We start from the raw sequence: 24,452 nt of genomic DNA, 5'->3' as shown, positions 1-24,452 counted from the left end.
GGCACCTTGGACAGCAAACGGTTGGTACCGATCAGGTGTAAGCCTGGGGACTTCCCCGAATGTGAAGATGGTGTCAACGGACGCCTCCACTTCGGGATGGGGAGCGCTGCTCGAGGGTAGACCGTCCTTTGGCCTATGGTCAGAACGGGAAAAGCTCCATCATATCAACTGTCTGGAAATGCTGGCAGTGGAGAACGCGCTGATGCGCTTTTGTCCCCAAGTCAAGGATCACCACGTCTTAGTCCATTCGGGCAACATGTCTGTGGTGTCCTACATAAATCGCCAGGGCGGTCTTGGGTCCTGAAACCTGTACAGGCTAGCGGAACGCTGGTTTGGGCTCAGCGCGACATGCGTTCACTGAGGGCAGTGCATGTGCCTGGGCTACAGAATCTGGGTCCAGACAGGCTGTCCAGAGGCAATGTTCCTACAGGCGAATGGTCTCTACACCCGCAAACAGTCCGGCTGTTGTGGAAGAGATTTGGCAGGGCGGAGGTGGACCTCTTCGTGTCCCACGAAAACGCTCACTGCCCTGCGTTTTTTCCCAAGAACGAAAGTGCGCTGTCACGGGAATGGCCGTGCTGCCCGCTTTATGCTTTCCCTCCCGTCTCCCTCCTTCCGCAGGTGATAGAACGGGAGAGAGAAACGAGATGTTCAATACTGCTTGTAGCACCTCTTTTGAGGAACCAACCATGGTTCCCAGATTTGATGCAGTTAGCAGATGTCGCCCCGTGGCCAGTACCGTTGAGGAGGGACCTCCTCTCGCAGGCCAGGGGCTCGATTTGGCACCCTCAACTGGAGTTGTGGTCCCTCCATGTGTGGGCGCTCAACGGTTACCCGCTGATCTCGCAGTGAGAGTGCTGAATACCATCACTCAGGCTAGAGCTCCGTCGACACGACGTCTGTATGCCTCGAAGTGGTCGGTGTTCTCCAGCTGGTGCACAGCTCGAAGATATTCACCCCTTAGTTGTGAGGTGACGGAGGTTCTCTCCTTCCTACAGGAGCTGTTGGATAAGGGCAGAGCCCCATCCACGCTCAAAGTTTATGTGGCGGCCATCGCAGCGTTTTCTGAAACAGCGCTCGGTCAGTCAATAGGAAGGAATGATTTGGTCATCCGGTTCCTCAGAGGAGCTAGGAGGCTGAATCCTCCCAGACCTCCGTCAGTCCCTATGTGGGACCTCGCGGCGGTTTTGGAGGCCATGAAGGGTCCCCCTTTTTGAGCCTATCCAATCGGTTAGCCTTCAGCATCTGTCATTCAAGACAGTATTCTTGTTGGCTCTCGCTTCGGTGAAGCGTGTGGGTGATTTGCACGCGCTCTCGGTGAGCCAGTCGTGCTTGGAGTTTGGGCCTAATGACTCAAGGGTCATACTCAAACCTAGGCACGGTTATGTGCCGAAATCCCTCAACACGCCGTTTCGGGCTCAAGTTATTGCCCTGTCAGCCCTGCCGGTGTCAGGAGAGGATAGAGACACGAGTCTTCTTTGCCCTGTCAGGGTTTTAAGAGCTTATGTGTCTCGCTCTGCTGCCTTTCGGCAGACGGAGCAGCTGTTTGTCTCGTTCGGTGGACGTTCCAAGGGAATGGCTGTTTCGAGACAGACTCTATCCAGATGGATAGTTGACACCATAGCGCTAGCTTATGCTTCCAGGGGCCATCAGTGCCCGTTGGGCGTCAGAGCACACTCCACAAGAGGCGTCGCCTCGTCGTGGGCGTGGTCTACTGGGATCTCCTTGCAGGATATATGTATGGCGGCAGGTTGGGCGTTTTACATTTGGTTCCCGTAGCGTCTTAGCTAAGACGCAGTACGAGAGAGCTCTCGTAAGAGAACGTACTCGGTTACTAAACGTAACCTCGGTTCTCTCTAGAAGAGCGAACGAGTACTGCGTTCTCTGCCGTGCGCACGATTCACGCTGGTTCGCTTCGGCGATGAAATAAATCAGGTGAGTCAGCCTTTTCGAGCTTCTTTTATAGGTTGGGCCACACCCGTTTCGGCGGGAAGTGGCAAGAAGTCTTATTGGTCTTATTGGTCTGATGTTGCATCAGCCCGCGCTCAATAGGCTGTGCAGATGCCGCAGAACAAGCCAATTAGCGAACGAGCCGTCTCGCCTATGGCTGTGTACTGCTGCAAATGCGCTTTACAAAAATACAAAATTAAGGATCATTTTTTGCTTCAGTATTTCGTGAAAAGAGACTTTTCCCAGTACTCGTTCGCTCTTCTAGAGAGAACCGAGGTTACGTTTAGTAACCGAGTACGTTTTTGTTAATATTAATAAATTTGAAAAACAAAAACTACTGTACTATTTGAAGGTTTGGGGTTGGTAATTTTTTTTTTTTTAAGAAATTTATACTTTGATTCAGCAAGGACATACAAAATTGACAAAAGGTTACAGGAAAGACTTTTAGATTGTTGCAAAAAAAATTATAAAATAGAATAAAATAAATACTATTCTTTTGACTTTGATATTCATTAAAGAATTCTGAAAAAAGTTTCCACACACACAAAAAAAAGTTTTTAAAAACTATTTTAACATTGATAGAAATGATTAACAAGATGAAAAAATATTACTTGAGCACCATTTCAGCATATTATAATAATTTCTGAAGGATAGTTCTGAAAAAATATTTTTTATTGAAATAATATATGACAAAATCACTCTTTTTGTTGTATTTCTAAACAAATAAATGCAGACTTTGTGAGCATTCTTTTAAAAATATTTTTTTTTAAAAATATGACATGTCAAAGTATTGACAATGTAATGGATATTTTCATTAAAAAAAAAATTAAAACTGACCTCTGCAAATTAAGTTTTCAGTGTGTTTTGAAGCCAAAAACATTTGTTTGATGGTTTTGACATATGTAATTGAAAGTTTCTGAGATGGTGTTCTTTCCCCATTCAAGTCTATTAACTGCATCAGATATCAGCTAAAATGGTCACGAGTGAACTGACTTGCCAAGAAAAGAGCTGACTTTGCTTTAAGCTATTTGTAATTATTTACAACACACCTTAAAGCCACAGCAGGCCTGTAAAAAAGCAGTGGCGGGTTGACGTTTATCCTGTTCGTGACTCTGGGATATTTCAATGGCAGGATTAGCCTACGGACAGACCTCTTGACTTACCACTCAGATCTCTCACTCCCTTCCCGTCTATTTCTGTCTCTGTGTCTCATTCTCTTCCCCAACGTTTTTTCCCTTTGCCAGCCAGGTGATAAAAATCTGTAATCTTATTTTGAAGTCCCATGGAATTAGGCCTACGAGACATTCGTCAGCAGAGCGGGGGAATGAGGCGATCAATAAGTGTATCTCATGTTTATCACTTTCACTGGCAGCAGCAAAGCAGGAGGAGACACTCAAAGCCTTTCATTCTTTCTGCTTGCGTTGGCTTGATTAGCAATTGCCCTTAAATGTTTTTGTTGCCTTCTTTAGTCCTGTTCTTTGCTAGGCTATGAAAATTGTGTACCTGTAAAGAGATGTTTTGTGTGTATTGATCATTTAAAGGGTCACTTCATATATAAATATATACTTTCACCCCATATCTGATCTTTAAAATTAATCGATTGTGCTGCTGTACATTTAAAGAAATTGTTCGCCTAACATAAAAATTCAAAAACCCAACAAAAGTTGGATTTCTGAAGAATATCCTAGCCATATACTGAAATAGGAATGAGTCTGTCAAGTGCAAAAACGACAAAAAGGTCATCCTTACTGAACTAGAAAATGTAAGGAATGTTTAGTTTTTCATGATATGAACATTTTAAAGAGACATAACAAATGGTTTGAATTTAGTACTTGGCAGGTAGGGTTGCGTTTAAGGTCACTTAAGTTTCCCAAAATGGTTTTTAAATCCAGAGTTTCCCTACACAGAATGTTCTTCCATAGAGTACATTATGAATGCTAGGGACACAGAAAACTAGGGGGAAAAAAACACAGAAATCTATCTATAATAATCACAGTATGCTACTGAATAAGCATTCAGTTGGTATTAAGGATGCTGAGAGCTCATTTTGACCTCTCTACCTCTAATTCCTCTCAAGTTTCTCTTGTGGGCGTGAAATGTTAAGAGTGATTGTGTGGCCTGTGGGCAAGGCCAAGTCGGGCCCTGACTGCTTACTCTCATTTAAACAGTGGGGTTTAAAAGTCAATACTCTCCCAGTGTGTGCTAGATAGACTGAGTGGCAGTGACTAAGGGATCCAGACAGCACTATTGGATGGTTGACAGTTTGTGACTTAAATGTGACTCAAACCAATGAGAGTCAAACCTGTTTGATTTTTTTTTTTTTTAAGAATTGTTGTCACTCTTTACAGTGCAATTAGTGCCTGAAGGATTGAGGCTTTTCAAGCTTCAAAATAATGCAAAAGCACCATAAAAGCAGAATTGTGTCAGTGGAGGCTGCTTAAGATGTATTCCAAATCTTCTGAAGTCATACAATGGTTTTAATAGCAATAAAAAGACTAAATTGTAAGCTGTTTAACGATAATCATCCTGTTGAGTAACTTGTGAACCACATAAGCTCAGCTCGTGAATGAATCATTTAAACTGTTTTTGCAAACAAATGATTCATTGATTATATTTGACTCAAAAGGCAAACATCACTTCTTCCAATGTAAAATAGTCATCAGATAAACTTTACACTTGTGTTTATATATTTTATCATTTGTTTGTTTCTATGTATGCATTCTCCCCATTCTTATCTGTCTTTTAGTGTCCTATTAGGGAAAATGCTCATAAATGATTCTTTAAATGTGCTCTAAGTCAATTATTTACTAGGTTTGAGTTACATGCATTTAAAAGATAAAGATCAATACAGTTTGTTTATAATTAAGCCATAATTTACCCTAATGGTATTGGTTTTGGTAGTTTATGATACTAGCTTTTAGACAATACTAATATATAAGATGTGATTTCCTTTCTATACCCATCTAAGTGGAAGTGTAAATCAGTTAAACCTGACTGAATGTTTTCTTATGTGCCATTATGTGATTACATGGCTCTAATAATGCAAGTTCGCTTTGAAGGACACATAACAGGTAATAATCAAGGTTAAAGTAATGCTGTGTAGTCATTACCTCTGTTGTTGGTTGTTTCAGCCTCCCCCCAGCTAATTGAGAAGCCCCAGGATGTGCAGAAGGCCATCGATGACTCTCTAGTGTGGGAATGCAAGGCCACAGGAAAACCTAAGCCCTCTTACAGATGGATGAAGAATGGAGAGAACCTGGAGCCCACTGAGGTCAGTTCACCTCTAAGGTTTGAGGACTTTTGTAATAGTAGTAAAGATATAAAAAATTACAGCTCACCCAAAAATGCAAATTCAGTCATCATTTGACTTGCTTTCGTCTGTGGAACACACAAAAATAGATCTTAAAAGGATGTATGCCATGTATGTTTTTCTTCATTGTATGGCCAAAATATTTCATATTGTTGAAATATATCAAATAATTTTTTGTTCTACATATAAAATCAAATCATAAAGGTTTGGAGTAAATGGTAAACCTGCATTTGTGCATGACTTATCCATTTAAATATAGTATTTCAAAAAATAGGTTTAGTATTAAAAAACACACACATATATATATATATATATATATATATATATATATATATATATATATTATCTAAAGAAAGTTAAGAACTAGTTATTCTTTTGTCTTGTTTTTAGGTTATATCAGTGCTTTAGTAGCAGTCATCACAGTACTGTAGATCTGCCAGACATCTTTATTAACCTTGTGAGACAACTGCTTGAGAGCGTTTTCCTTAATGGCTTTTCTATAACCGTCTAAATCAGAGTGAATCCACTGGAGTACTTGATATGTCATTCTGCGGACCCTCTATATAGGCCACTCCAGAATTATCGAAACAATAGGAATGGACAAAATTGAGACCATAAAAGCTTCCAAATATCCACCACTTGTTCTGGCAATGAGAGGGAATAGCTCTGCAATACTGCAATAAACTCAAGATGGCAATAGGTTGCAGAAAGCACTAGCAATGCTCTCTAACAACACATTTTAAAGATTGAACCAACACATTTTCATTTCATACCTCTTCATTTTTTGTGACTTTTTAAAAGTTATTCTTTAGATGTGACTTTTGCAGCCCAATTTACTTCCACTGTGGGACTTTTCAGGATGTTTAATGTGGAAAAAAAGCTATTTTTATTTATCAGGAATTTATTGGAATATGAAACATTGGCTCTTCAGGACTTTGCCGGTGGGTTTTGAAGTCTACACCTCTCCTGAAACACTGAAAGCGCAAAACAGCATCCTTTGTGAGGTCAAATGAAAAGTCATTTGATGTGGCATTTTGATGAAACACATCCATTTTATTTAGTTTTTTGGAATAACATGCTCTTATGAATTATGCACTATAAGATCAGTAAAGAGCATTAAGTAAACAGGACAGTTTTGATTTCAGTTTTGATTGGCTTTAAATAAGGTGCAGAGAGGAGCATGCTAATTACAGCTCTTCTAATCATCATTACAGCTCATCATTACATAAACATAATTACTGGTTTACACTCTACAAACATCACCAAACAACACAAGCTCATAATATGAAGGACATCTAAAATGTCCTCAAATAAAGATAAAATACATTTAATGAACATTAAGGCTTGATTTAATACAATCATTCATAGCCGTGGATACAAGATGTACACTTAGCAATCTCCCATTAAATGCTCCAATCTAAAACAGCAGAATTTGAAGTTTCCTTTAGGCCATTAGGAGAAGGTTTATTAACCTTTACTGTGTACCAGACAGGCTTTTATTGTTTTGTCTTTCTCTGAAATCCATTTAAACTATAGTGAAAGAGGTGATAAACATTTATATGTCTCGACACTCTGTGTAATATACAACCTGTCTCCACTGAGAGCATTTCACCCAGAATTCCAAACTCTAAACGCATGAAGTTATTTTTAGAGACTAGTAGCTCTTCAGTGCAACTATGGTGTGGTGAATAAACAAATCAGTAAACTTCATGTAAATTAGCCTTGCTATGCGACGCGGGTGCAAACAAAACAAAAGATATCGATCCATTTAGAGACTGTTTATGTGTTCAGAGACATGACCGTTTGTCTTTCTTCATCTGTCACTCATTCTTTTTCATCTTTCATTCCACCAGATTAGAATATTTTATCAGCGCTGCATAATTAGCAGTCTGTCTATTTTATTGTTTTGCACTGTATTAGGTTCCAACAGAATACACCGCAATCAAAAAAAGAAAAAGTTAATTTATATGCTTTGGACTTAGAAAATAATTGATAATGCCGATTTAGCTTAGGCTCCATGTTCATTGAGTGAATTTGGATTTGAAATAGTGAATTTGCATAATGATCAATGTTTTTCAGGTGCCAAGGTAATTGCTGAAAGGTACACAAATTGTAAATGCAATGAAATCTCTTTATTTTGCATTTATGGTTGTAAAAATGATTTGAAAGACCTTGCGCCTGGAAGCATGTCTCTTTGAGCACTAAACAAATACCACCTGGTTTGTACTATGACAGACTAATGTCTCAAGGGCACAACAATCTCTTGATTGAATCATAGCCCTAGCTAACATTTTGATTCCGAAATGTTGATTTTCAATGTTTCCCGGTTAAATGAATTAATCAGTGCAGAATTATTACAATCTCCAAATGTCACCGTCAACATCAGAGCTTTAATCAATTGTATAACTAAAGGTCATTGATGTAGCAAAAGCATGGGTTGTTGACTTATACCATTTGTTATTTTCACTGGGCTTAATCAATGGGGGACCTTTCATGTTCTTTCTGCCTTATTGGAACGCAGCATTGCTAAGGTGACCAGCTAAAAACCGCTTCTTTGTAAATCACTGTGATGCTCCAGTCGCTAAGAAAAAAAGGGATATGATGTGAGGCGCATACCGTGTCTCAGCTAATCTAGTAATAAATGTGTCAATGATCTTGTTCACCCGTATCATTGTGCTTTTTTGATACCAGCTCATACTGCTTAGACTCAACATAGCTTATATTTGTAGTAGTTTGATTTAAAATGTAAATCGCATAATATAAAACAGAGTGTTTACAACAGCTACGGACTGGTAATGAGGCCTAACATGTACAGTGTTTTGAATGAAAGGAGACATTATCGTTTTTTCAAAGGCACAGATTTAAATCAAGTCTTAGGAAATGAAAACTTCCAAGCAGCCGTGCACACGCACTTCATATCAGGATGAGATTTGCCGGAACTGTAGTCATGCATTGCATTTTATGTCCTGACCCGACGGATTTCGAGCAGTGACATTGCCAATCATGGCATTTCAGCGCAGGCGTGCAGATGGTCCCCTCCCTCAGGTCCCGCCAAGTGCAAAACTGCTGATTTAAGAGGAACGTCACGGTTAATTAGTACAGTAGTAAAGTGAAGCATCGTCTCACTCCAAACTGCTGTATGCCACTATGTGATTTTCTGTGCAGACTTATTTGTTCCATATTGTGCATTCATCCCTTCCTTCTCTTTTCCATTTTAAAGTACACACCGACACAAATCTCGTTCAAGCGCAGATTATCCTGATGACAGTCTGCTGTTTTATATCCCGTGACTACAGTAAAGATTTAAATGACGTTATAGGATTTTAAAGAAATGAGCTCTCTCAAAAAAGGAAGTTGCGTCAAATTGTGTACAAGGAGGTACATAAGGATAAACAGAAGAAAATTTCATCAAGACAAAAATAAACCAAAACATTTACATATGTGAACGCATTTGACAAATACTGATTTTAATTATTGTTCGATTCTTCTGACTTCAAAATGAATTTCCGCCATAATAAATATTTACTAGTCATTAAACCGGTTCATTCAAAAACCAGATTCTTTCAGGAACAAAACAACATGACTGGCTTTATGAGTCTGGAATCTTTCACTCTACTATCACTACTAACACTCGGAGAGCACGCTACGGACGTCGCAGGAAGGCCTGTCTGACAAACCTACGGCCTGTCCCTCTGACCTCTACTACTACGCTCTCTATTCCAGTTGGTCTCTGGAACTGCCAGTCTGCAGTTAACAAAGCAGACTTCATTTCTTCTCTTGCTACTCATTCCGGTCTCAACCTCATGGCACTGACAGAGACTTGGATCAAACCTGAAGATACTGCCACCCCTGCAGCCCTCTCCACTAATTTCACTTGTTCCCACACTCCTCGTACCACTGGGAGGGGTGGAGGAACAGGTCTCCTTATATCAAAAGAATGGAAATTTGATCTTCAGCCATCACCTACAGGTACTGGTTCATTTGAATCACATGCCATTACTGTAACCCACCCTGTTAAAATCCAGTTTGTGGTCATTTATCGTCCCCCAGGTCAATTGGGAAACTTCTTGGAGGAGTTGGATGTGCTGCTATCAAACTTTCCTGAAGATGGTACTCCTCTGGTACTGCTTGGTGACTTCAACATCCACCTAGATAAACCCCAGGCTGCTGACTTCAAAACTCTGCTCGCCTCATTTGATCTCAAGCTAGTGTCTACTACAGTGACTCACAAATCAGGCAACCAACTGGACCTCATCTACACGCGCTGTTGCTCTGTGGACAACTCTTCAGTTGCTCCACTGCACACCTCAGACCACTTCCTCATTACTGCTAACCTAGCACTTACTCCTGAAGTGCCTCACACTCCAACGCAGGTCACCTTTCGACGGAATCTACGCTCACTCTCTCCATCTCGCCTATCTTCTGTGGTTTCACCCTCACTTCCTGCACTCTCTCAGTTCTCTGCTCTGGACACGAACAGCGCTACGGACACTCTTTGCTCCACTTTAACATCTTGCTTGGACAACTTTTGCCCACTGTTGTCTAGACCAGCACGCACTGCCCCATCTGCCCCCTGGCTGTCTGAGGTTCTCCGTGAACATCGCTCTAAACTCAGGGCTGCAGAGAGGAAATGGCAGAAATCAAGAAACTCTACAGACCTCAGTGTGTATCAGTCTCTCCTCTCTTCCTTCTCTGCAAATGTCTTCACGGCTAAAACATCCTACTACCACAACAAAATTAACAGCTGTTGTGACGCTCGGACACTCTTCAAGACTTTCTCTTCTCTTCTTGATCCACCGCCACCACCTCCTCCATCGACTCTTACAGCGGACGACTTTGCAGTTTTCTTCACAAATAAGACGAGATCCATCAGCGGCCAATTCTCCACACCGCAGACTGAGGACAACTTCACAATGACCGATGCACACTCTTTCTCCTCCTTCTCCCCACTCTCAGAGATGGACGTCTCCGAACTTCTCCTGTCCAATCATCCTACTACTTGTCCACTTGATCCGATCCCCACTCACCTCCTTCAAGCGATCTCTTCTTCAGTCATACCTTTGCTTACTCACGTTATCAACTCCTCTCTTCACTCTGGAACATTTCCCTCAGCATTCAAGCAGGCTCGGGTAAGCCCACTGCTCAAGAAACCATCACTAAATCCAGCGCTTCTTGAAAACTACAGACCGGTATCCCTTCTTCCATTTATTGCAAAGACACTTGAGCGAGCTGTGTTCAACCAGTTTTCTATATTCCTTGTACAGAACAACCTCCTGGACAGCAACCAATCTGGCTTCAAAAGTGGCCACTCAACTGAGACTGCTCTGCTCTCGGTTACTGAAGCCCTGCGACTAGCAAGAGCAGCTTCAAAATCCTCGGTACTCATCTTACTGGACCTTTCTGCTGCTTTTGACACTGTTAATCACCAGATTCTCCTGTCCACCCTCAGAAAGATGGGCATCTCTGGAACAGCACTCCTGTGGGTTAAGTCCTACCTCTCTGACAGATCCTTCAGTGTGTCTTGGAGGGGTGATGTTTCAAAGTCACACCACCTTGCTACTGGGGTTCCTCAAGGCTCAGTACTTGGACCACTTCTCTTCTCCATCTACATGACATCATTAGGATCTGTCATTCAGAAGCATGGCTTTTCTTATCACTGCTACGCTGATGACACCCAACTCTACCTCTCATTCCAACCAGATGACCCGACGGTAGCTGCTCGCATTTCAGCCTGTCTGAGTGACATCTCTAGCTGGATGAATGACCATCACCTTCAGCTTAACCTTACGAAGACAGAACTCCTGGTGATTCCAGCTAACCCATTGCTTCATCACAACTTCTCTATACAGCTGGGCTCATCAACCATTACTCCTTCGAGGACAGCTAGAAACCTAGGAGTTGTGATGGATCATCAGTTAAGCTTCACAGACCACATTGCTACAACTACCCGGTCCTGCAGGTTTGCCTTATACAACATTAGGAAGATTAGACCCTTCCTGTCAGAGCAAGCAACCCAACTTCTTGTCCAAGCTCTTGTTCTCTCCAGACTGGACTATTGTAATGCTCTCCTGGCGGGCCTTCCTGCATGTACTGTCAAGCCTCTGCAATTGATTCAGAATGCAGCAGCGAGGGTTGTCTTCAATGAGCCAAAGAAAGCTCACGTTACTCCGCTCCTCATCAGGTTACACTGGCTACCAGTAGCTGCTCGCATCAAATTCAAGGTACTGATGCTAGCCTACAAGACGACCACTGGCACGGCACCAACTTACCTAAACTCATTGGTTAAATCTTATGTGCCCTCCAGAAGTTTGCGCTCTGCAAGTGATCGACGCCTTGTGGTACCATCCCAAAGAAGTTCAAAATCACTCTCAAGGACCTTTTCCTGGACTGTCCCCAGCTGGTGGAATGACCTCCCAATCTCAATTCGTACAGCTGAGTCTTTACTCATTTTCAAGAAACAGCTAAAGACTCATCTTTTTCGCCTGCACTTAACCAACTAACACTAGCACTTTTCCTTTTCTTGTCTTTTAATTTAATAAAAAAAAAAAAAAAAAATAAAAAAAATAAAAAAAAAAAAAAAATAAAAAATAAAAAAAAAAAAAATAAAAAAAAACCTACCTATGCGTTCTATACTAGACTAACTGAGACTTGTCATGGCACTTGTATACTGTTGTTGTTCTCTTGTTGACCTGACTGCTTCTGTTGTTCTCATTTGTAAGTCGCTTTGGATAAAAGCGTCTGCTAAATGATTAAATGTAAATGTAAATGTTCACTCAGCAGTTCGTTCAAAAAACAGAATCATTCAGAAACGGAAAACATGACTGTCTTAATGAATTAGTCATTGATTCTTTCACTCAACCAGTTTATAAAAAAAAAAAAAAAAAAAAGTATTAATTTAGGAACATGACCAACTGTGAATTTATCTTTGGCTTCATTATTTGGAGTTGTTTTCATTTCATTCTGGCAGAGCAAAAACTGACAAGAAGTTACTCAGTATTAACTTGTTTATTGAGCTTGAGTTTATTTGATTATATTAAAGAAATACCACATTCATAATTGTGCTGTCACTTTGAACTATTACTTGCATATGAAGAATAAAGTTAAAGGGCAAAATGTTAGATATGAAAGGACAGAATACACTCTAAACCACAGCAGAGAGTGTTCTGCCACTTTTCATGCCAATTTTTAATATCAACCTGTCTTTTTATGAGCCTTTAAAATGTTGTTTATGCCTGTTGGAAGGAAACATGAGGTGGAAACTAAATGCTCTCAAGGTTACTGAGGCTAAAGGTTTATATATTTATTTATAAATACAGTATATATACACCTTTGATTATAGTGTCCTGGTGTTTTAAGATGTCTTTGGCATTTTAAAACCTGTTTCTATATTTTATGTTGTTTTATACACTATATTCATCAAATAAGTTTGGTTAACATCAGAAGACATGCATCTACATTGCATCACATATTAGAAATAGCATAAAGCTGTCAGCTTTAAAATATTAACCCAGCTTGTTTATAATGGCAAATATCAACCAGCCTCCCAACGGCTTGTCCGCGGAATAAAGAGGCTTGAGCCCCTGTTAAGAAGTAAACAAGCCAGGACTTTATTTCCATCTCATAAACATACAGATTTATTGCAGTCGTTTTTGAGCAGCCTCCCTACGCAGTGTCTCCCATTAGTAATGAACACCCAGATTTATGATCGTTTCCATCAACCTCCAGACATAATTTACCTTCCCAGACACGTTGTGCTTTTATGCAGATTAGCAATCTCAGTAAAAGACTCTTAACGGAGATATCCTGTTTTCCACAGGAGAGGGTGCAGGTCATTAATGGCGCCCTGTCCATCACTCGCCTGGCACTCTCCGATATTGGAATGTACCAGTGCGTGGCTGGAAACAAGTATGGAGAAGTGTACTCCAATGCTGAACTCAGAGTTATCGGTAAGTGAAACCTGGTTAATTGCGTTTGACTGAAATGTTAGTGTGGTTTGTAAATTTACAAAGCACAAAATAATGACTGCATTAATGTAGCTTACACTCTTTATCTCAACTTCATGCTCCTGATAATGGCTACTTATGAGTTGTATATTGTAATTATATTTGTAATATTGTTCATGATGTGTACACAGGCATTTCATTCTTATTCGGAGGCGAATTTCTGTCAAGGAGATTTTTATTGCTTAAAATTTAATGATCGATTCAAACAAGCTTTCGAAACTCCTCCATCTACCATTGGCCAGATAAACTAAAAGCCCCGCCCCACACTCACACCATTGGTTAAGCCAAGTTGCCAGGTTGGACCTGGTACAAACAGTATACCAAAATAGAAGACTTATTCGCTACGTATGTTATGACCAACACTAAAACAGTCAGTGTAGCATGATTACAGAATGAGTTGCTCTTATGAGTCGTGAATTATATATAGTTCAACCAGTATAGTCTGATTCCTGAATGAGTGAATCATATGAGATGGTACTTTTTAAGTGAATCAAAAACATAAAGCTCAACCAGTATAGTCTGATTTCCAGACGAATTTGTGAATCATTCAGCTTACCAATGGCTGCTGATTGTTCAAATGACAAAGTGTAAATAAAGATAGCCATTATGCATATCAGTGGTATTTTATAAAAATAAATGTTCGTTATTTTAGTATTGTTGTCTAGGCTAGATATTGGATTGCATTTATGCTGCAATTTCGAAAGTCTGTGTAAACACATTTTCAAAGGTTTATTTTAATGTATTCATTATTGAAATATCAGTAGACAGTGTAAGTACATTTTCTGTTTCCAAATATATATTCCTTAAAAGTACTAAAAAATAACCTATGCTATTGTTTGAGCCAGGATATGACATTTCAGGATTCTCAAACACACAGAAATGTTACGGAAGCTCTGCAGTGTTTGCATTTATTTAGGAAGTCAACCTACAAATGACTACTGCAAAAGGTTTTCTGCACATTAAATAGAGATTGCGACTGTCATGGCCAGTAACATGCATTTACTTGTCGTCTATATCCACATTCTATTCACCCACGACTTTCTTTGTTTATTGTTTTGCCATTAAAATTCAACCGCCAAAGTGGCCAAGACACTGAACTCACGGGAGAATAATTGTCTGTCCCTCACACAGATAAAATAATTGAAGTGCCTTTTAAAAGACACTGAAGATTGTAAAGCCGGAGAAATTATCATAATAAAAACTAATTTGAGTGGAAAAAAAGAGGAAAGGACATGACATTTTCCCTTTGTTTTCTTAGCAGAGAAAAGGAGCTTGTGATAATTAAAGTGTGCCACATACACTGAGCCTCTGCTCTGCCATCTCTGTTTCTACATCATATGTACCCGCGTACTCATGTCTTCCTTTGAAGTACAGTGATTAGAGTGGATGTGCTCTAAAAAGTCCCTAATCCTCGTGTCTACATACCTGTAATTATGGTCAAATATGAAGGAAAAAATTGGCCTGATGCACGATGGTCTTTGGTTGTTAAATATTATTGTTGTTAAATATTTCAACAGTTCTTTGTGTGTCCTTTATTCAGTAGTACAATAAGATATACAGGTAAGACATAAAAATAATGAATAAAGAAATAATGGGGATAAGAAAGAAATGGAAAAATGACAAATCGGATACAAGCTAGATGAGCACCTCAAAGTAAACCGCTATGCCACAACTATGATGTTTTCAGCCTATACTGTTTGCACAGCAACATAAATTATTATTTTTTTTTTTCATTGTTTCAAATGTTTAATTTTTTTTTTTTTAAGAGAAAGACCGTACATTTGAATTGTGTATATCTACTAAAAGTGGATTTTGTTATGCCGCTTTACATGCCATTTTACTTGTTTTAATCCCAAACATTCCTTTGTTTGTATGTAATTAAAAATAGTTGCATGAGACAGAGTTTCAGCTGTTATTTTTTTCTGTGCTTTCTGTTGACGTATGCACTTCATAAAATCTAAAACTTGTCTTGCGTTTCAGCTGTCGCTCCTGATTTCTCCCAAAACCAGCTGAAGAGTCACACTTTAGTCAAAGAAGGCGGCGATGTTCTCATTGAATGCAAACCCAAGATGTCTCCTCGAGGCATGATCTCCTGGCGCAAAGGCAACGACGCCCTCCGAGAAAACAGCAGGTAACTCCCTTATCCCACTCAGATGCCATTAGTCATATCTGCTGATGTTTTTCATCTATTTTAGGCTTTTTACATAATGCTACAAAACCAGAGCTTTTCCAGACTGATGCAGGAACAGTCAAACAGGACTGTGGGATGATGAGCCCACAATACTGCGCTTGTGCTCCAGATCTGTTTTTTTTTATATAATGTCTTTGTCAAATCATTTCTGTTATTCACAGCAACAAAGCACTGCCAATGACTTTGGCCATTCATCTCTGCCTGTGGAATCCCACTACAGCAGCCAGAGAAAAGCATGTCTCAGCATGTCTCTGCTAAGGGTCGCAACAATATAGCTCTAGTGGGCTTTGTGTTTCAGTTTCAACTGCTCTTTTCTCTTTCTTTCATTCTATTTTACTATCACTTTCTGTTATTTGCTCACTCCCCTAAACACAAGAGCCTCATAATGGGCTATTTTCTGCAGACATGTATTGCGGATCTTTTAACGTGTCACCTGTTATTAAAAGAACTTGCTTAAAACATTCTTGATACACTGTGAAATATTATATGCATATACAAGTATTGTTTGTATATGCATATAATGCAAATTATCTCAATTATTTTATTACTTACACTATCGTTTAAAAGTTTGGAGTTTTGTATTCATCAGTTTTATTAAGTTTTATCAATTTTTATTAGGTTGATCAAAAGTGACAGCAAAGACATATATATAAAATGTAACTTTCTGTTCATTGAAGCCAGTGTTTCCGAAATAAATATAACTAAAATGTAGCATTTAATATAACAATAAGACAGCACCAAATCAGCATATTAGAATTTCTGAAGAATCGTGTGACTCTGAAAACTAGTGATGCTGAATATTCAGCTTTGCCATCATCATAAAAAATATATATATATATATATATATAAAACACATGATAGGTAAACATTGATAGCCTGAATGCACTGTAAGTCGCTTTGGATAAAACCGTCTGCTAAATGCATAAATTTAATTACATTTATATAATTACAATTATATATATATATATATATGTGTGTGTGTGTGTGTGTGTGTGTGTGTGTGTGTGTTTATTCAAATAGAAAATAATGATATTTGTATAAATATTTTACAATATGATTGTTTCTTTCTGTATTTTGTCTTGATCTTGGCAAGCATATGAGGTTTCTTTCAGAAACATTAAAACAAATTACCAGCCCAAATTTTGAATGGTAGTGAACTTCATACCCAGACAGTATTTTATCCATATTAGACCTGTCTAAAACCAGTCTAAAGTGGTTTATAGTGGTTAATTTGGTCTCCTAGTCTGGATCAGTTCATATTAAGTTTTTTTTTTTTTTTAACCCATTGGCTTCCCAGCTTGTCCAGCTGCCAAGTTCTTACTATACTTCTTTTTTTCAGGGCTATGATGTCCTATAAAGACATTTACATTGTCATATTTGCATGCAGTGTATTTTTGCACCTACTTATATTTTGTCTAAAAGATTTACATTTTACGTAAGATTCACTGAGCACACTCAATTATTCAAATGAAGCCTGATGTCCTTATTAACAGCTCCAGTATGGATCACGCAGTCGCCAATAACCAGACTCTGCAGGTTTATCAGGTGACCAGTGATGTCCCCTCCTGAGCAAAGGCAGGGTGTTAATCAACCTCTCTGCACTCTTAGTAGGAGGTCAGCGTCCCTCCCAGACCAGCCTTTATCAACAAACATATGTTCCCATCTCAGCTATAGAGTGGCAGCCAGACACAGCTTGATACAAGTGCAGTATGTCACCGACCCGGAGCGTTTGCGTCTGACCACACTGGGATAGGCAAAGTTCAGCGTGTCTGTGTGTGTTTGTGTATCCATCTGTCAGTGTGTGCACACCACGGTTGCCCATCGTTTACATATACAAAGCTGGTGTTGGTGCTCATCAAACAGAGTGGCGGGACGTTTGCATAAGGGTTACGCTGCCAATGTCCTTGAGCTGTCCTGAGTGAGAGGACAGCAAAGCTGACGAATTCTTGATGTCTGCACTTTGAAGAGTCAAGGCAGGAAATTGATTTGCCATATGACGTCTTTTTTCTTTTGACTTTGTTTTGCATCTCATCCTTATTCTTCTAAACACTATATTAAGGCATTTTATTCAGATTTGAATATAGAGAATATGTGTTGCCTAGTTTGTTATGGTTTAATTTTAGGAAATCTTGCGCACTGCTTATGAAAAAGTGTTTGCCACGTGATTGCATTCAGTGACAAAATATCATAATAAGTGGCGTTTATTTTCAAGGATAGGACATGCATTTTTTTCAGGCAAAACATTTATAAAAAAAAAAAGAAATTTGTTAGATTTTAAATGATAAAACAAAACCATTTGGATACTTAATGGTTGTCATGCTTAATTCTGGTCACTGGCTTCATAAATCCACTAAAAGTCTTAAAAACAATTGTTCAGAAAAATGAAGTTAGCCTGATATTTTGTTGTCTAATGCAATGAAATTTAGACATTTTAAGTGTGGCCTAAGTGTCCAAATACTTTTTGGGGGCTGCTCTATCTTGACCTTATTATGGAAGACTTTTATTGTTTTGCCTGGCACGGAAACATCCTAAACCTACCACTTTAGATAATAGTCTTTGCTGTGCTTTATTTGCTATAAATATCGTGTTAGGCAGTGCTTGTTTTCTTTTGAGGAACCAAGTGTTCTGTGGTTAGAAAGATTGCGACGAGCCTTATTTGAATTTTAAGGAGCCATTTAGGTGTCAACGGGGTGTTTTTGTGTTGCATTTTGACTCCAAAGAATTGTCTTTCAAAAAAAAAAAGATATCATACATATCTTTCAAGATATTTAAAGAATAAATCTTGCAACTCTGCTTATGCAGTCAGACTAAGTATTTATAAATGGAAAATCAGAACATTATTTTTTAATGCCGTTTGCGCCCTCTCAGTGGTTTAGAACAAAATAATGCTCTTTTTTGCTTTTGATAGGGAATGGATTTCCACATAGACCTCCTCACCTATCTTTGACACACAGGTAATTAAAAAGAAAAATGGATAAATCACAAGTTTGCACGTTCATGTCCAAGGTTGTATTGTGGCCAGCGAGGTCTGGTCAGAATGTTTGATTGCATTGTCAATAGATGGAAGCCAGCCAGGGAACTTTCTGCAGAATTGAATGTATTTCTGGAAAGTGCTGACTTTCTTTCAAGCTCCTTCAGCGATGTCTTGCACACCTACGCACACTTGTGAATGCAAATTTTTGTGAACTGATATTCATTACAGTTACTTGTTATAAAAACTGCATAAGCTTCATTATGTACAACAAGCTTCCTTTGAGTTGTTAGTTTTTCAAATGAAAAACTATTAGTGTTCTAATAGCAGCTATATAGCATTTATAGCTAGATTAGGCAATAGTTTGAGTTTGGGGCAAAACTATGTTAAAGGTGCTGTATGTAAGTTTTTGACTATTTAATTTTATTCATCGTCAAGTTCTCTCTTTCCTGTTGGTGTCGTCAATCTGGCAACCTGAGTGTGCTTCAAGTCTGAGGAGGAGAGGCCTGGTTTTGAATTTGGACTGTAATACTTAGTTCAACCACTCTGTGCCAATCTTACATACAGCACCATTAAACGACCAACAGAAGACAGTAGCTTAAATAAATTAGGCTACATAAATTGATATACATAATAAGGGTGTAACATTATATTGTGTCAAGATATATCACAATAAAAAAATGCAACCCTGTATATTGTGGATAGCGGAAATATGTATTGTATAGTGTTCACAATAAAAATTATGTTTAGACAAATTTCATTTATTCACATAAAAATAATAATCAAAAAGTGCATCAAATATGGTAAACCTGGAAGCTCACACATTTCAGCTTCTGTGTTTATTAATTATTAGTAGTAAATGAAAAATAACAACAATAATTAAAACTTCTCAAATGTATGTAGTCAGGGACAGTGCAGACTTATGTGTCTAGGATTGCAAATGCAGTTTCATGTTGGCTTTAGGATGTGTTTTATTCCACTAATATTGCGTCCCTGTCAGCTCTTGCTAACCTTGTAAACAGCAGCAGGTATAAAGACACCACTCTCATTAAGTGGAAATGCCATTAGAGACTAATTCATAATCAGATGTATTGTTTTATGCAAATGGGTGTTAGCGTGTGCGTGTGTGTATGTGGATGCATGCTGAGTGCAAGCACCTGTCTGGGAGCCAGACCTAATCAAAGCAGGGTGCATTTGAACTCCTTTTGTGTAAGATTAATTGGCATAATTGTGCAAGCTCTCCTTGATGGTGGAGAAGGAGAGGAGATGGTGTCACCAGCAGGATAATCCATCTTCATAGCAGCATTCCCTTTTTTTCTGCAAGAGAGGAGAGGAGAAAGATTGAAAGGGAGGGAGGGATGCATGCCATTTCCATCTCCTATCCTGAAAAGTCTGTCTTGCAGGATTGACTAAAAATGAGCTCCTAAAACCTACTACAGATTCTTGAAGATAAATTCTTCAAACAGTGGTACAAGAGGATGTGGTGCTGGTCCTTCAAGAGTCACTCAAAACTTATCTGTCCATGAAGCCTATAAAAAAATGAGTCTTCATGTATTTCACAATAATTCTGCATATTATTCTTATTGTTGTTCTTACAAGTGAGGGTAATTGTTTTAGTATTTTTGTTTTTTGGTGGTGGATACTTAATGTTTCCTGATGGTTTTACACCTAATTCTTCACATCAATTCTTAAATATTTTGCAGTTAACGTGTCTTTTCTTCTCCACCTGTTTTCACTGACCCCGCTTACCCAATGAGCCTTTTGCTGTCGAATGGTCACGTCTTAGCTTTGCAATATCTGTATTGCATTAGTTTTTAATATTTCTCATGGGAATTTAATAATTTTTGACTTTTTATTCTGAGTTAAATCTCTTTTTTGGCTCATTTGACCTGTAAAAGAACACCTGCACACCTGAATATAATGAGTTTTTCACTTCCAGCCTTCATGGACAATTATATATCACTTATAGATGATTAAATACAAAAATAATTGTAGTTATTAATATTGATGAGGTTTGGTATTGGTAAAATGTGCTTTTTTGTTTGTTTGTTTTTTTTTCAAAATTGCATATATATATATATATATATATATATATACAAACACACACACACACAGTATATATGAATCTCACAAGTGATATTGCAAAATAAACATTCTATATATTACTTTATTTTGCTTAAAGGAAATTATGCATATTTTCATGAAATATGCATTGTGCATTTTTATAGCAATAAACAATTCAACTTATATTTTATATTATTAATTTATAATTATAATTGTATTATATATATAAGACAGACAGATAGATAGATAGATAGACAGACAGACAGATAGACAGATAGATAGATAGATAGATAGATAGATAGATAGATAGATAGATAGATAGATAGATAGATAGATAGATAGATAGATAGATAGATATTGGGCCTATGCTGTTTATTGTCATATTACTAAATGTTTTTATTTTTTTCTTCTTTTTTGAGAATAAACAATGTTGGTACTGTGCTGGTTCATCACTTGACAGAATGCTGCTGAAATGGCAGGATGAATTTCTTGCTTCTTTTTGCATAAGAAGATAGTGGCAACTTCTGAAACGCACACCTTTTGAAAGTCGTACACTGCAGTAAAATAAATAATGCCCATAGGAGAAACATAAATAAAGGAGATAGGGCAGGGGATTTGTTCTAGATATACAATCAGCTGTTTTAGGTAGGACAGGTCAGCGGATGGGCTGATGTTTTCAAGCTGACTTTGCTGCGCCAGATTGCATGTTTGTGAAGCTGATTTTGAGTTGATTGTACAAGACTGCTGTGCAATAGTGTACGGTTGTGGCGGTTGAGTTGACAGCTAATTTCTGCCTGTGCTGTGCTGACGTGCACTTGTTTAACAAACAGTAGGATATAATAAGTTTGTGTGTGGCTCGGTGAAGCCTAAGGGAGGTTATTAACAGTGGCTAGTTGTTAGATACAATAGCTACCACTATGTGTCTGTGTGGTCTGTTGGTTGATCAGGTTTTTATACTAGCAAATTATTTAATAGCATTGAACATTTATTAGACACACATATGTATTTGAACAAAGGTTTCCCTGTGGATTCAGACAGGAAATGTGATTCATTAACTGATTCATGATCTGAAATCTGTACACGTTTGATACTAGATGACAATATTAGATGTAAGAAATTAAGTTAACACAAAGGATCAAAGGTTTTCTGTGGAGGCATAATTAATAAAAGACAAACTAATGGAGAGTTTACTCTCTTTTTCACAAAGCTGTGTCTCTGAAATTGCCCTCTCTCAAAGAATAGCCTTTTGTAGAAGATGAAAGGTTGCCTGGTATATATGATGGAATGGGTTTTGGAGGAAATTTGGACTGTCCTCTTTTGATCTTTATGAAATTTCTGGTTGTGGACTATTGCAGAGGAAGTTTACAGGAAAACCAGGGTCAAATGTACATAGGTGAAAATAATTGCAACCCAAAATCAGAAGATATAATAAGTACTAAAAAGTCTAAATAAGTTCTAAATAAATAACTCTTAGTTGTACTGGTTTAAATGATTAATGTACATAAAAATAAGAGATAATGAGAATAAACATCATAAATTCAGCCATAAAATGTCCAGACATGATGGTAATTATTTCTGACACAAAAATACAATTGTCTTTGATTGGATTGTTCTTTAATTAAACACCCAAAGGAAAAGTTTCACTTGGCACAGAAGCACAATAAAATAAAGAAGAAGAAATACCATACAAAGAGAGATTAAAGAGTGTTAAAGGTAAATAGGTAAAATTATATCACACACACACACACACACTATCCTAGATATAAATGTGCTTAATTGTCAATAAGCATGTCACAGTGGTTCTAAAATAGGCTTATTTTTCTATATCATCCTTTTTTCTAGTGTAATTGTTTTGTTTGTTTGTTTTTGGCCTATGACCTGTTTTTCGTGAACATAATTATACAAATATATAAAACCATATGTTGGCCATCTTGTGGTAACACACTAATGTTGAGTTAACTTCCCACTTGTAGATGCGGTCGGTGTCTTTACAGAGCGAGAGCAAAAGATGATGCAGAAAAACGAGGAGGAGTGGGATGAGTACACTCTATGAAGTTTTGCTTGTCAGGATGATTTCCATTTAAAAGCGTGTCTGCCACTGAAGGCTGCGGTGCAGGTGAATGAAGGGCGGCGCGATATCAATTCAGAAAGCTCCATAAAGGAGAGTTTGTGGAGGCAAGCACAGCTGCTGTCATTGCTGATATAGAACACTTTTGAGGGCCGGGATCCGTTTACTTATCTAATTAAGCCCACTTTCCCTTATCTTGTTATTGTAGAATTAAGCTTTAACTTGATTTGCAGTCTAATGCTTAAAAGCATCTGAATTTGTGCGCTGGGGTCTTTGACATGTCGCCTTAACCATCGAGAACAAGGTGTTTTAAGATAATAACCATGGTAAAAAATACACAATGTAAGCAACATGCTGTTGCATTTATTTAAAAATAGATGTGTTTATTATTCTTCAATGTCGCATTCATTTTTTTTTTTTTTCGCCGAAGCCCATTGTTTTGATTTTTCCCTCTTTTTAATCTAATTGAACACCTGTTTGGAACTTGCAGTCTCATGGACACAAAGATTGAACATGATGCCGCTGTAAAACAGAGCATTTTCTCACAGCCAAAAAATTAATACAGAATACATTCTCCTCATTAGCTCACCTTAAGGCTCATCCGCCTAAACTTTTGTGTTGCCAGCTCATATGGTTCATTTTAATTTCATATTCCTCTCTCACCAGGGGAAATTAGGCGGTGTCAGTCAGCAGAATGTCATTTGAAGGGGAATGGGCCCACCAGCGGAGATCTGGAACATGCCCCAAAGCTTCAAATTCTTGGTTAAAACCCAACCATAGAGGGTCTCTATCAACATATTACCCACCCCTTTAAATAGAATGTCATTTACTTAACCTCCTATGGCTGTGTTTTGCTAATGTTGGCTAAAAGACTCTTTAACTAGCGGAGCATAATTTGATATGCCGTGTGGCGCGGCCGTGCCACAGACAATCTATAGGTATAGATTTGCACGGCAGACAATTGGTCAATCAAGATGGTGGACAGCACATCGATTGCCGCTAATGTTATGTTTGCAGTCTCACACAACTGGTGCACAGCTTTAATTAAACTCTCTATGGGACAGTTAGTATGATAAAAGGTATTTTTTGTCATTTTTCTTAAATGTGCATTGGGTTGCAAATGTCTAAAACCATATTTGAAAATCTGAATGCATTTAAACCTTAAAGGAGATTTTAAAGAGACTTAAACAAGTAAATATTTAAGCTTTTGCATTATTTTTCGTCACTTATCACTTTGAGCAGCTTTGTACAAGGGGTCAAATGTTCTTGTTTTCACTTGATTTGTTAATTCTTAATGTGAAATGTGTATTAAATTACATTTTAAGTTTTGGTTTCAGGCTTTTGGACCATATTGTATATGAATCCCCTTCTTTTTAACCGCAATAATAACTCTCTTCAGGATAAATTAGTTTAATTTGGTCAAATAAAACTCAACCAGAATGCAAATGTATGCAGAGATTTGGCCGTGATTAGTATGGCGCGCTCTTTACTAGTCTAAGTGCCATGTTAGACTCGGCGGGATTAGTTTTATCTTGGGGGACTGGAGGCTAATATCATTTTTCAAAGAACGAATGTGCCAGCACAGCACCAGTAATCCATCTTGGTCCCTTCGCACATTTCGGGCTGCACATGTGTGTTGCTTTATATTCCTAGAAGGAATTGTGTGCATATGAGTGTGAGAAAAAGAGATGAATATCAGTCTGAAAGAATGAAGCTGAAGAGCCATTTGTGATTAAAGGAGCCCGGTTTGAGTACACCCACAAGCCCACAGTGTTTGGCCCTGATAAACACTGTTTCTCCTCAGCTGCTGACCCTGGGGATAGATATTGCTGAAATTAAAAGCCTCGCTTACTACTGGAAATATGCCTTGCACTGCAAACATGAAATGATACAAT

The 24,452-nt window shown here is 38.4% G+C and overlaps 1 protein-coding gene across 3 annotated transcripts in view; it reads left to right on the top strand.

The window, feature by feature from the left end:
* Window positions 1-24,452, top strand: part of cntn4 (contactin 4) — a 140,435-nt gene that overhangs the window by 85,594 nt on the left and 30,389 nt on the right. For all 3 annotated transcript variants that reach the window (XM_059570606.1, XM_059570605.1, XM_059570604.1), the window contains exons 9-11: window positions 5,082-5,221; window positions 13,077-13,206; window positions 15,244-15,394. In XM_059570606.1, the coding sequence (XP_059426589.1) occupies window positions 5,082-5,221; window positions 13,077-13,206; window positions 15,244-15,394 (421 nt within the window). The remainder of the gene's footprint in view (window positions 1-5,081; window positions 5,222-13,076; window positions 13,207-15,243; window positions 15,395-24,452) is intronic.

Source organism: Carassius carassius, chromosome 17, assembly GCF_963082965.1.
Source record: "Carassius carassius chromosome 17, fCarCar2.1, whole genome shotgun sequence".
Lineage (NCBI taxonomy): Eukaryota > Metazoa > Chordata > Actinopteri > Cypriniformes > Cyprinidae > Carassius > Carassius carassius.
The sequence above is the reverse complement of the archived record's forward strand: the minus strand, read 5'-3'. Positions and strand labels throughout refer to the sequence as shown.